Source organism: Triturus cristatus, chromosome 1_1 (genome assembly GCF_964204655.1).
Source record: "Triturus cristatus chromosome 1_1, aTriCri1.1, whole genome shotgun sequence".
Lineage (NCBI taxonomy): Eukaryota > Metazoa > Chordata > Amphibia > Caudata > Salamandridae > Triturus > Triturus cristatus.
Genome location: NC_140579.1, coordinates 297,904,306 through 297,918,381, shown reverse-complemented (window position 1 = coordinate 297,918,381; position 14,076 = coordinate 297,904,306). Strand labels below are relative to the sequence as shown.

Sequence of the window (14,076 nt, the reverse complement as noted above, 5' to 3'; positions counted from 1 at the left end):
TGTCATAATGCAGATGATACAAGCAAAGGCAGAATTCGAAATTTCTGTTAAAATCACTAGAGAAGTTGAAGGCTTTAAGTCAGATATTGCTGTTGGCTGTAGATGTGCAATTATGTGAATAATGAGATGACGTACTAGCTGTAGCACAATGGTATGTTTGTTAGGTTGCAGAGATGGCTAGGAAGTGGTGGAGGATCAGAGAAGGCTTAAGAAATAAATCAAGTGAGGTGGGCAGGAACAATTTAGGTGTCCAGAGTTGCAGGGTGTTTTTCTGAAAAATGTCAAGTCTTGTGGATGACTTGCTGGTGAGCTATGTATTCATGTCGAAGTAGGCCTTTGAATATGGAGGATGAGGTGGTGACAGGTACTTCTATGATGACGATGCCAACGTTATTTTTTGAGAGCAAGTCAGCAACATGTCCATGTCCTCAGTAAGCATTGATTAACCTTGCAATAGCTGTGAAGCAATAAGAGTTGGGTGTGTGTGTGTGTGTGCGCGATTGTGTCTCTAGTGTGGTGATACGGATGAGATTGTGTGATGTGGAAGAGCAAGATCTGTGGGATTTAGAAGGAGTGTATTTGTTGGAGAGGATTGGGTTAAGATTGAGGAGTTGCATGGCACTTTAGGCTGTTTGTAGGAAACTGGTCCAGCACCACAGAAGTAGTAGAGGCAAATAAATTCATCACCATTCTTATGCAGAGATGGCACAGATTACTCGGGTGGCACATTTCTTTCACTTGCAGAGAGGTACTTCTTTGGAAAGAGTAGAACGATATCAGCTGGGTCAGTGATAGGTTAGTGAGGAGTAGGACGATACTCGGGTGCTTCAGAATCATGTCCAAAAATGGGATGCTCTAAATAGAACTCAGTTTTGAGAAGTCTAGAGGAGGTAGTTTGTGATGAATCCCTTAATGGAATCAGCCAGGCAATGACTGAATAGAAACTTTGTTTTTCAGTGCTGTTTGTTCAATTCTGTTAGGCTCTTCCACAAGGGTGCACCAAAGGAACTAACTTGAAGCGTATAAGAATCAGGGCAAACTCCAGGTTTAAGGTAATATTTTCAAAGATCTTTTTGTAATTTTATACGGTCACATAATAGAAGTTGAGAGGTAGAATTCACCCTACCCCACCCAAATCCCTCAAGTACAAACTAACCTGCTGGCCAATTTTGCTTGATTGCTTTTATTCACATGTTTGCATTGCACTGCATGCTTTCGATGCTCTCGAGTGCCCCCCCCCCCCCCCAACTGTATTTGGGTGACTCCACCTCGACTTCACCACCAGATAACTCACTTCGACTCGCTCTTTTTTTCTGCATCATATTGCTATATAATTTCTGTAATCAAGCAACCCTGACAGGTTTTGCCTTTTCCCATTGCCTTGTCCTACTAACTCCCTTCAAAAGTAGCTGCCCCATCGCTCTCCCATCTTCACTCTTTCAAGCCACTTACTGCAACTTTTTCTTATTTTTTTTTATTGAAGTTAAATTGTTTTTTCTTTGATGTTTTTACCGACGCTGGTGCGAGGTCCTCACAGTTATGGCCCCATTCCTCATCCAGCTTTCCTTGGGCAGTAAAATGGTGGCATCTTTATCTACACTCAAAGGACGGACATACATGTGATTCCGTGAGTTCTAAACCAAAGGTTGTGAGGAAGGAGAGCAGACATCTTCCTTCTCTGGCTTTGACAGCCCTGAGAATCTGAAATCTCTCCTCGACTCCAGTCTTCAAAGTCAGTGTTTTTCCACGCACATAAACTTCGGCTCTGCAGTCCGCGAATGATGTAGTGTGTCCTCCATATCCATCAATCTATTTTCCACTACTTCTATACTCTCACATCTAAATTGCCTGAAAATGTCAATATTTGCTAAGCATATGAACAAGCAAAACAATTAACCACCAGCAGCAAAATTAGACCCAGTGCTTCAGTGCCACTTACCAGAGCAGAGTGGTTGGAAGTAATGCTGGCCACGCTGTCGCAGCTGCCCACGCCAACTACGGATGCCATACCCACATACCCCTTCCCCAGTGCCTTTTCAGGCATCACACTCTGCCACGTCACAAGAGGCTGGGCCACTACTGCCTGCAAAGGGAGACAACAAATAGCGTTTCATTGCTTCTGTACAACTGAACGTTTGTTTTTCACCACATCATTTATTTAATAAATTACAGTCGATCACGTTCTGTGGCAAAGGGAGCTTACACAGCACCACAATCTACTTCAAAATACTTCTAAATACCAGAGCAATCATTTAAGTACAATCGTTTGACATGCTGTCATATTGAAAAACATGGACCATTCAAGCAATGCGCACACCATGCAGAATTGTCTTGTGAATAAGGATGCTGGTTTATGGAAATTACCTCAAGTCGTTCATATGCTTTTTAGGTCTCACCTGACCCAGCGCATGCGCTGCACTGGCGAGGCTTTTTGTGAGGGCTCCAAAAATGCTACCATGGCCAGTCTAGAGCTACAGTGCATGTGCGAGGGCGCGCGCTTAGGAGCAGAGGCTGGCAAACCTCGTCATGCTCATTAAGCGCCCGCGATCACTTTCGCGGCGCCCCTTTGATGTTCTCGTTCAAAGAACATCAAACATCAAAGAACATGTTGTGTTAATGCTTTGCTGAGCCCGTTTGACTTACAATGTGCTTTCTCTTTCCACAAACTCGATGTTTGTGTTCCTTTATTTTGAGATGCTTTCAGCATTACTGTTTTGTGACTTAAAGAACATTAAGGAAATGTTACTGCGCAACTGGACAACGTTCACAGTGTTTATTTCTGATCGCAGCGGCTGCTTCATGTCCGTTGCACCACTCAGGGAGTCCTTTCGTTGGCGCTTTCATGAGGACATGATGAGGAAGCTGGAAACTTTTGGCACATTCTCTTTAAAAGCACAGCATGTCGGCGACTGGTTAATCGATTAGACCTATGTAGCGCTTTAGATCTCAAAGCGCTATGATGGGGGCAGCAGTTACAACTCATAAAATATGGGGTGCAACTCACAAGGAGGGGGCAGGTTTGAGTTCACATTGGCTGCAATCGAACTCTTAAGATGATGGGCTGTGTGTATCCATTATCAGCACTCAGTCTTCGCTAAGTGATCTTGTTTGTTTTGTTGTATTAATGCTTTGCTGCGCCCGTTTGACTTACAACGTGCTTTCTCTTTCCACAAACTCGATGTTTGTGTTCCTTTATTTTGAGATGCTTTTAGTATTACTGTCACACACACAACCACACACACAACCACAACCACACACACAACCACACACACACATCCACACGTACAACCACACCCAACCACACCACCACCACACACACCCACACAACCACACACACACCACACCCACCCACAACCACACCCAACCACACCCAACCACACCCACAACCACACACACCCACAAACACAACCACACCCACCCAACCACACACACACACACAACCACACGTACAACCACACACACCACATGTACAACCACACACACCACACGTACAACCACACACACAACCACACAACCACACCCCCACACACAACCACACACACACCACCACACAAAACCACACACACACACACATAACCACACACAACCAGACACACAACCACACACACACCACCACCACACAAAACCACACACACACCACCACCACACAAAACCACACACACACACAACCACACACACAACCACACCCACAACTGCACCCACAACCACACACACACGCACACACACACACACACACACACACACACACACACACACACACACACACACACAACCACACCAAGCATTGCATAGCCAATAGGTCTCGCCTTTGGGACCTTATAAGTATTTAGCCACGCAACAGTTGATGTGGTTGCACCAAGGATATTGTGCTGCATAACTAAATACTTAGAAGGTCCCAAAAGCGAGACCTATTGACTATGACAATGCTTGTTTATCAATCTTGCCAAGAAGAAACGGTGTCATGTAAATACTTCACTTGCTGCCTTGGTTAATACAAATAAAGAGGGGATATTCAAGCTGCTGGCAGTAGGGAGACAGAATTTAAGAGTTGAAGAAATCTGCAAGGCAAGATTCTGGGAATATCTGTCTTTTCATACAAACCACTGCACTGATTTTCAGAAGATTCTGAAAACGCCAGGAGCTGGTTCATCAGTTAAAAAAAAAGAAATATGCTCTTTGTGCCTTCGTTTTTCAAGGCTCTTAACAGGGCTAGAGCAAGAATATGTGGAACTCAAAAGTAGAGTTATGCTTTCCTTTGTTGCCTTTAAGGTGGGTCCTGCGGAGGCAATTGGGAAAGTCAGGGAAGAGAGACAGCCTTGAACGGTGGTCCGTTTTCTAGAGATGTGGCGTCCACCAAGAAGTTCCTTAGGTCAATGACATCATCAGAGGGAACCAAGAATGGTGTAAGAAAGTTTAGGGTGGACCAAGAGGGCAGTATCCATCGGGGTCCCAGCAGATGGTTTTGCATGTGAATTCACCAACCTCACCCCACCTTAAGGCGGGGGGAGAATTGGGAATGGCCCCAGGGAGGAGAACAGGGGCCAAATGACAAAAATGGGACAAGCAGCTTGGGCCATTAAAAAAGGACCATAGACTGCCAAACGTATACCATGAAGGACAATAAAAAATAGTGTCAAGCCCACAAAATAAAGGCACACAGGTCTCAAGGGCTGTTTCTAGCAGAGACACTGTATGGTGTGTATAGGTGCTTGCGCTGTGCTGCCATGGCGTGCACTTCACATTTCAGTTTGGAATGATGATGTCGTCACCAGGTAGTTGCTGCAATGAGCTGGGAGAAGCAGGACATTGCTGCGAGTGGTGTTTTAGATGAATAAAACTTCATAAAATTATTTATGAACATGTATTACTTAAAGTGGCGATGAGGGTGGGTTACGAACCCATGCGTGCACAGCGTGCACTAATGGAATTAGTTTAATAGAATTTTAAGCAAGTGGGCAGTGCATTAATTTTACTTTTTCATTTCTCATTTGTGGTTAATTCCTGGAATATTGGGAGGATCTATTACTTATTGGATGTTCTGAGTGTGAAGAGTGGGCACCGACTTCCACAGTGAACTAGTCACTTGGGCATTCAGATGTTCATCTCCATTTGCATTTACGGACACCAATTTGTGCTTACAGTGATCTAGACTTTGCACAGATCATGAGTTCTCGCAAGGTGAAGAACTTATGATGGTTAGCCTGTTTCAGTGAACTAGTCCCTCATGTTTCAGCGAACTAGTCCCCCCTCACCAATATGTGTGTGCAAAATTTTTCGTTGGCCCCACCACAATCTTTCTGGCCTGCAGATGGTGTTCCATGCATGAAATGGGCAGAACGGAAATCACTTTTCCTGAACTATATAGATACGGTGGATGATCAAGGTAAAATGTTGGCTGAACAGAAGAAACACATTTTTCTACATTGCGTGGGTCCAGAAGGATTAAAGGCTTTTGATCAGATGACTGAGGAGATGTTTTTGATTGAGCCAATGCCGAATTTGGGTGTTATTTCACCCCCATGGTTTGTATTGGTATTTTGAGGTACACATTTTTCCACAGGAAACATGAAACAGACAAAAGTATTGATAATTCTGTAGCTGCACTTAGAACTTTGTCCCTGGAATATAAGGTTGGGTCCCTACAAGAACATTTAATTAGGGATCAATTTGCGATGCATGTGAAAGATGCATCTATACAAGAAAGACTGTGGGTCAACGGAGACGCTAATTTACAGAACTTTTAGGCTATTGTCAAGAAGGCAGAAATCTCTAGTAGAGGTGCTAAAGTTGTACAAACTGATTCTTGTGTCAAACGTGACAGAAAAAGCAGAGAGGTGCTTAAAGAAGGGCCTACAGAATTGGTGAGGTGTTTTCAGTGTGACAGCAAATTGCATTTAGCTAATAGCAATTCATGTCCTGCTCTAAATCAAAAGTGTTCCAATTGTTGTATGGTGGGACATTTCTCTAAGGCACTGCTTAATTTACAAAACAATAAGTGCCAGAGCTCTTGTAAGGAGGCCACTGCAGATTGTCCCACACATAGCCCCTGCCAAGCTGCCAATGATAGTAACAGCACAACTACTAACCATCACACTCCTACAAGTGTGACAATTCAAACTTTTACAGTCCCCCAAAGCTATACGAATGGTTTTGGCGGCAGGCTATAGTAATTTTTAATGTAGATTGTTGTGGTGATCTCTAAATTAGCCACACAGCGCCAACTTGTGGGAGACTACCACAAGCGCCGGTGTTGACAATTAAGTGCTGGTGCCGAGCACTGGAAACCACCGTCTTAAATTAAGCACTGCTCTGGAGAAAAAGAAACAACAAGTGACAAGGAAACATGCGATTTTGACACACAGGGGAATGACAGACTTGTTCTAAATATTAAGGATGGTGAAAACAAAATTTTGAATGTGGACAAAGTTTTGATTAAGAAGAAGCCTTTATGTGACATGACCATCGGAGGGGTGGATATACATATTTACGCTGATTCAGGATCTCCTTATTCTATTATTGATGAGAATGTTTGGAAATCAACATTTGCTAAGAATCTGGACAGTGTGCTAGAAGAGCCTGATAGCTCTCCTGAGGGATTCCCAGGTAAAGAATTAAAATTAGTTTTTTTGAAAATTTGTGTTTTGGAATAAAAGTAGAGAAAATATTAGTAGGCAATTTGTAGCTAGAAAAGTATGACCAAGATGAACTTGGAATGATACTAATCCCTTACAGCCCATGAGCGATAGTGATGCTTGGTGATGGTGAGTGCATTGGCAATGCCATGCTTGAAATGATTCCCAGGGCTTTCAGTGATAAGATTGGGAAATTAACCTTTTGAGCATGACATTGTGTTAAAAAAAAGATTGGCATCTCAGAGTTTTTAAGGCAACCAATTTTCCCAAGACTGTCAGGAAAGAAGTGGAAAATGAACTGGAAAAGCTAGTGGCGGAGGATGTAATCGAACAAAATCGAATTTTCTGCATGGGTTTCCCCAGTGGTAATTGCCTGATGGGCCTGAGGGAATATAATTTTATGTATGATCTGTGCTATTCAAAAATAATATCTTGATAGATCAATTTTCTTTACTTTGTATTTCAGAGATGTTGGCTTCAGTTATAGGGGCAAAGCATTGTTCCACAACAGACCCCTCGCAGTGTATCATCAAATTGTTTTATGGGAGGGTTGCATAAATTAAACTGCCTTTATGTCTCCTGTGGGTTGCTACCTATATAAGAGAATGCCTTATGGATGAGCATCTGCTGCTGCCGTTTTCCAAAGATTAATGCATTCATTATCAAATGTCCAGTGTTTTCAGGACAACATCCTGATTTATGGGAAAAGACAAAGCAGAACATGATCATCTCTTGGATTTTGTGCTAAGAAGTTTGGACACAAGGGGTTTAACTGTGACAATTTCCAAATGTCAATTTGCAGTACAATCTGTGACATATTTAGGTCCTGTATTGAGTGTGGATGGGGTGAAACCCAAAACAGAATTGGTGGAAGCAATACAATGGTTACCTGCACCGACTAGTAAATATGATGTGAAGTCTTTTTTAGGTGTCTCAGAATTTTATGCCAAGCAGATTAGAAACTTTTCTTGTAGAACTTTCTATATAAGGCAGCTAAGAACAAGAGTAAACTTAACTGGTGCAAAGAATGTGAGAGAGAATTTGAGGATGTTAAAACTGTCATTGCGAAAGCTTTTGCTTTGTCCGGGTTTGATCTGAATCAGAGTCTCACCAGTGTCTTTACTACTGATACCAGCTCTAAGGGGTTGGGTGCTGTCTTTTCCCAGAAATTGGAGGGAATCGATCATTGCCTATGCATCTAAAGCTCCCACTGCAGCGGAGGAAAAGTATTTGGTAATTGAAAGAGAGACCTTAGCTTTTGTGTGGGCTCTAGAACATTTTAGAGTTTTTGTGTGGGGTAAGCAGTGTGTGCTCACAACGTGCTGCCATGATGTGCACTCCACATTCCAATGTGGATTAATGGTGCTGTTACCAAACAGTTGCTGCCATCAGCTGGGAGAAGCAGGACATTGCTGCGGGTGGTGTTTTAGATGAATAAATCTTCATAATAATATTTATGTATGTGTATTACTTTACACACAGTCATCCAAAGAGTCACAAGCAAGGGCCCCTGGGAAGAAGCCATAGTAAATGGAGTGAGGGCAATTATTTAGCCTTTATTTAGAAGTTCTGAATGTATTGCTCATATAGAAGGAGAGGTAGTGCACAGCCAAAAGGAACTCTGAGAAAGGTACTGACAGCAAACATTGTATAAGGCGAAACAGATCTATGAAAAGACAGCATAACTAAGATGCTGGGGCAAGGGGGTTGGTGGGCTACTCAAGTAGTAAGAGCACCCATTTCTGGTCCAGGATGCTTGTGAGGAGGAGCAGATTCACTAAGTTAACTACTTCTACCACATTAGGAATGGATGTGTGGAAATGTACCCAAAAGTGAGCACACTGGTGCAGGGTCACCCTCTCGTCCACGGGTCCAAAGACTAACAAAAGAGAGATAGGCGCTGAAGTAAAACAACAAGTTTATTAATCACTCATGAGCGAGACCACATCCACACAACACTCAAGTATTGTAGGAGGAGGTACACTGAACTCACAAATCATCGTCCTTATATACAGTTTTGTTGCATTGTAAGTATATGGACAGAAATGGAAAGAACAAGTTTAAACATAGGAACATCAGCAAACAAGGGCAGGTAGATGACCACTTGGTCAGCAAATAGGGAGGGGGAGCAGCAGTAAACGATCAATAGATAGCCTCTAAGACCAGGTGCACCGGCAGCTACAAACCCCCCAGCACGTACATTGCTGAGCCATGTCGAAAGAGGTCAACTAAAGTTGATGACACAAGCAGGGTGAAAAGGCAAACAGCAGAGGACGAAGGAAACTAAATGGAAGCCACAGCCAAAATGGCTGTTGCTTCTGCTAATGTAAAATATTACACGTTTCCACAGACGACCCTTTTAGCATAAGCCAAGACATTTACTTGTCCCTTCTAAGGGGTATGATATACATCGTGAATATCAATTAACAAAATTTCACAAATATCTCGTTACATTGCTAAACGGGCATTTGCATTTCAGACATTCGTTTTAGATGGTACACAAGTAGTACAAGTGGAAATACAGAGGGAACAGAGCATTGGTCCACATTGTATGCATAAACAACAAGAGAAGATAATTGCAATAATTATGAATAAGGCCGACAATACTTTCAGACCTCATACAGAAAATAAGCTCCAGAACCATCCAATCCAAGTCCATGTTTCTGAGTCTTGATGTATCTCAGTGGCTATTTTATGCAGTTTAGAAATGGCATAAACAGAGGGGGCATGGTCAGGGATATGCAACAGCTACTTCCGATAATGCAACATGCTCCACCACGATCAGAAAATACTACATCTAAAACCATTCTATTTTGCAAAGTCACAATTCTCGTAATTTGGAGTTCTTCTGTAATATTTCCAAGAGCCATTGCTGTTTGATTAGTCAAAGCCTCTACCACTCAGGTCAAGTGTCTTATTTTTCTACTATTCAAAGCTGCATCAACAAAGAAAAAAAGTTGCAAATTAAAGTGAACATATTGCTGTAATGCAGTGTCAGTTTCATCCACATCATTATTTATAGTTCTTTTGAATCGGTTCAAGGAAATGTCATTAAACAATTTTTGATCTTTATGATAAGATGCAGGTGCTAACAACACAGGGGGAAGCAAATAGGACACATAGCATATTCCAGACCATCCAATTGGTAGATGATAGTATCCTTTACTTCCACAAATTAAATAAGTGTTATGTGAGGATAGAAAACTGCTATTGTTCGTTCCAGTGATATTCAATACTGTAGTACAGTCACTTTTTCCCACTGGGATACTGCCAAAACTGTTCACACAAAGATTTGCTTGGGCTCTAGTAACAGCAATAACAGGAGGCCCGTTACCCTTGGACATTCGAGTGTTGGGAAAAATGTAGCTTGCGAAGGAATTTCCTTTGCGATACTCCTCCATTTCCTATATAGTTCCTTTGGCTTGTGGGAGGCCTTGATCATCAGGGTAACAAACTTTATTTAACTGTGTATTAAGTCCTCCTACATCAGCTGGGGCAATATCACTAACATCAGAGGCCCACAAAAGTGCGAACCAGGCTCTACAAGAGCCATTATGTGAAAATGGCATGGGAATGAGAGGCGTTCCTCCCTTCTACTGATGGGCTGGCATCATTCCACATACCCAGCAGTTGGTAGCATTTGTAGCATTAGGAGTATGATGCAACATTTGTATGAAAGTGTTATTGAGATATGACATTCGATGCTTCTTCTCAGGATAGGGAATAGTGAAGTAATAATGTTCCATGGGGACAGAAGTAGAAGCAGGCAATAAGTTTTGAGCCCGAGTTACTTTCTCCACAACCCACATTATCGTAGCAATGATGACCGCTGTCAAAGTCAACCCAGTAGTAAACATTGTGCAGCCGCTACAGATCCTTGCAGCTCTTGATTTCTTTTCCTCAGGCATGTTCATCTCATTGACAAGTAACAAAATAGATGATGCCCTAAGGTCCTGGGCAGGTGTTGGTTTCTTCACTAACGTTGAGACGAGTAGTCACTAAAAGGCTACCCCCCCTTTGTAGTCAATCTTTAACCACCCAGGACAGTGGCTCAAACAATCTCTTTCTGCGATGAAGTGTCTTTCTTCCTGGATCGAAGCAGATATCTAGATGTGCCGGGAATCGTATGGTCCGGAAGACTTCCTCAGGCCCTTCAGGTGATGCTGCTCATCCTCTCTCGGTGACCAAAATGTCGCGATGATCTGTCAGCACAGCAGGGCTCACAGAGGTATGCAGAATCTTTCGGCAGTGGCTGGCATGGACCGAGTTCTTCCTGTTGGTCACTCGGACTGCAGTTCTGGTAGCAAGGAGGAACTGCTCTGGGTCACACCAGCGAGGTGCCAAGAAACTTGTCCGTTGAAACGATTTCTTAAGGGCAATATCTCCAGGCCGCAGATCATGACCATCACCCTGCGACCCGTCTGGAAGAGCTTCCCGCACCTGCTGATAAATAGAAGACAAGCTGTCAGTTAACTGGGACAAATAGTCACTCATCAACATGTGGGGAACATCATGTATAAGGGGAGGCTTAGGGACCCCCCAAATATTTATGGGCCTCCCAAAGACGATCTCATGTGGCGTAAGGCCAGATCATGTATGTGGTATTGATCTGATAGAATGCAAGGCTTGGGTCAGTGCATCAGGCCATTTCAGAGATGTGGGAGCCTGTATTTTAGCAAATTTTAGTTTCAGGGTGGAGTTGTAATGCTCCACCAGGCCTGCTGACTGTGGGTGAAAAGCAGAAAGAAATTTCTGCTTAATCCCAAAAACTTTTAGGACATAGTCTACAACTTGCCCAATAAAATTAGGCCCTTTGTCACTCCATAGGACCCGACAAACGCCAAAGCGGGGAAATAACTCCTTTAAGAGAACTTTCGCTGTCGTTAGAGCTGTATTATCCTTCGTAGCAGACGCCTCCACCCATTTACTGAAGGCACAAACCACTACTAGGACATATTTCAGATTATTATAGTGCTCAAACTGAATGTAGTCCATTTGCAGGACCTCAAAAGGTGCAGATGGTGTCGCAAACCCTCCTGTTGGAGTTTGAGTTTCCTTTCCATGATTATCCTGGAGACAGACCAGACAAGACTGGACTATCTTTTTAGCAGTGCCGGCAATATCAGGAGGATCCCAAACCTGCATGAGTTGTATTGCCATTTAGGATGCACAACATGTGCTGGCCCATGTGCCATGTGAATCAAGGGGTATATGTATGCTGTGGGTAACCTCCATTTGGTCATATCTTTATTCCTCCAGCAGCCCTCATCATCCTGTGTTCCCTCCTTAGACCATTGGTCTAGTTCATCAGCAGAGGCAGATTGTTGCATGTCCAGCACTTCCTGCCTGGCATCATGCCAACGTTCAGCTTGTGACTTAACCACATACATAGATGTGGTGCTTCGCTGCATTGCGGTCTCACGGGTTGTGTGATCCGCAAAGGCATTACCTGCTACTATTTTATCAGTCACTTTCATTTGTGCACTAAACTTAACGATTGCCACTTTCTTAGGATAGTTTAGGGCAGTAAGAAGATTATGCACTAATTCTCCATGCACTATCTGTGTCCCATGTGAGGTGAGGAAACCCCTTTCTTTCCAGAAGCGGCCAAAATTGTGTGCCACCCCAAATGTGTTTCCTGCTGCCAGTGAAAATGTTGACAAGTAAGTCTGTACTAAGCTCACATGCTCTCGTCAGTGCAATCAGTTCGGCCACTTGGATTGACTTCTGTGGGATGCGAGCTGTCTCAACTACTGTCTGAAGTGTCGTAATAGCATAAGCAGCAGATATAGTGCCATTGGGTAATTTCAAACATGACCCATGAACCCATAACTCCCCATCAACAATCGAGAGAGGAGTATCTTGTAGGTCAACACGACCCTTTGTTTGCTCTTCAGTGAGAAATATACAATCATGTGGTTCTTGCAACTGAGGCTGAGTAGCTGGAAATGGTAGTAGTGTAGCAGGATTTAGTGTCAAACATCTTTTCAATGTGATATGAGGGGCCAGAAGTGTCAATTCATATCCTGTCAAGCGAACACTAGTCAAATGCTGTGTTTTCGTTTGATTTAGTAAAGCATCAACTGAATGGGGTACTAACACAAGCAGTTTGTGTGATAAAACTATTCCTTCACTCTGACGTATAGATACAGCCGTTGCTGCCACCGCTCGGAACCCTGCAGGCAGCGCGCGAGCGACTGGGTCAAGGACAGCTGAGAAATATGCACAAGGACGTTGTTTATCACCGTATATCTGTGTTAAAACAGCGAGAGCACAACCTTTCCTCTCGTGTACATAGAGTGTGAAAGTCTGAGTGTAGTCTGGAGTTCCTAATACTGGTGCAGAGCAAAGAGCTTGGCGTAACTGTTGGAATGCATTCTGACATTCAGTAGTCCATGGGAGAGGCATCGGAGTGTCTTAAGTCAAAAGGGCCAACAAAGGTTTAATAATGTGCGAAAAACTGGGGATCCACTGCCTACAAAAAGAAGTAAGGCCAATCAGTGCATGGACATCCTGAGTACGGGGCACAGGAGTATCTAAAATGGTCTGAATGCGATCTGGTGTGAGTGCACGTCCCTCCTTAGACAAAAGGTGACCTAAATAGGGAACCTGCTCAGGGGTATCTGCAGCTAACAAGATGTCATCGACGTATTGGATAAGGGCTACCCCTTTTGGTACAGGAAAGGAATCAAGCTGTCTTTTTAATGCCGGACTGTAAATGCTAGGACTCTCTGTATAGCCCTGTGGAGCTCTGCAGAACCAGAAGGATCAATTTTTCAATGTGAATCCAAACAGATAACGGCTTTCAGGGTGAATGGGTATTGAGAAAAATGTGTTTTTTTAAAAATCGATCACCGCAAATGTAGTGGCAGTGGGAGGGACTATAGTGAAGAAGGGTTATGATATCAGAAACTACCGGATATTGGGGCACTACAATTTTATTAACCTCCCGCAAATCAATAATAAATCTGTACATTTTAGTGTCAGTGTCTTTTTTCAAAATAGGAAGGATAGGGCTATTGCAAGTATTATAGGGGACTTCTTCCACTACCCCCACTTTGATCAAATCCTGAACAATGTGTGCTAATGCTTCTTCACCTTCTCTGGATATTTTGTATTGCGGCAAACGAGGCAGTGTGACACCTTCCCTTACTTGAATATGCACAGGTGGAATAACCATTTGACCCACGTCAGTATCTGATGTGGCCCACACAGTACAAGGTAGGGACACCAGTGTGGGATACTCATTGATAAGACAGGACCTCTCAACCATTGGAAAACTGTCATTCAAAATAACACGCACACCTTCCGGAGAACAATGTAGCACGAAAATAGTTAAGCATATTGATACCCACAATGTTGTCCGGCGTGTTAGGGGAAAGCAAAAATGGACATGCTGCAGTGAATTTGTCAAGTCCGAATTCAAGTGGCTGTGATAGCGGGC

General features: G+C 43.3%; 1 protein-coding gene across 1 annotated transcript in view; it reads right to left on the bottom strand.

Moving 5' to 3' along the window:
- Positions 1-14,076, bottom strand: part of LOC146870146 (uncharacterized) — a 139,525-nt gene that overhangs the window by 19,128 nt on the left and 106,321 nt on the right. The window contains exon 2 of the mRNA XM_085628848.1: positions 1,940-2,083. Coding sequence (XP_085484974.1) covers positions 1,940-2,044 — 105 coding nt within the window. The 5' untranslated portion in view covers positions 2,045-2,083. The remainder of the gene's footprint in view (positions 1-1,939; positions 2,084-14,076) is intronic.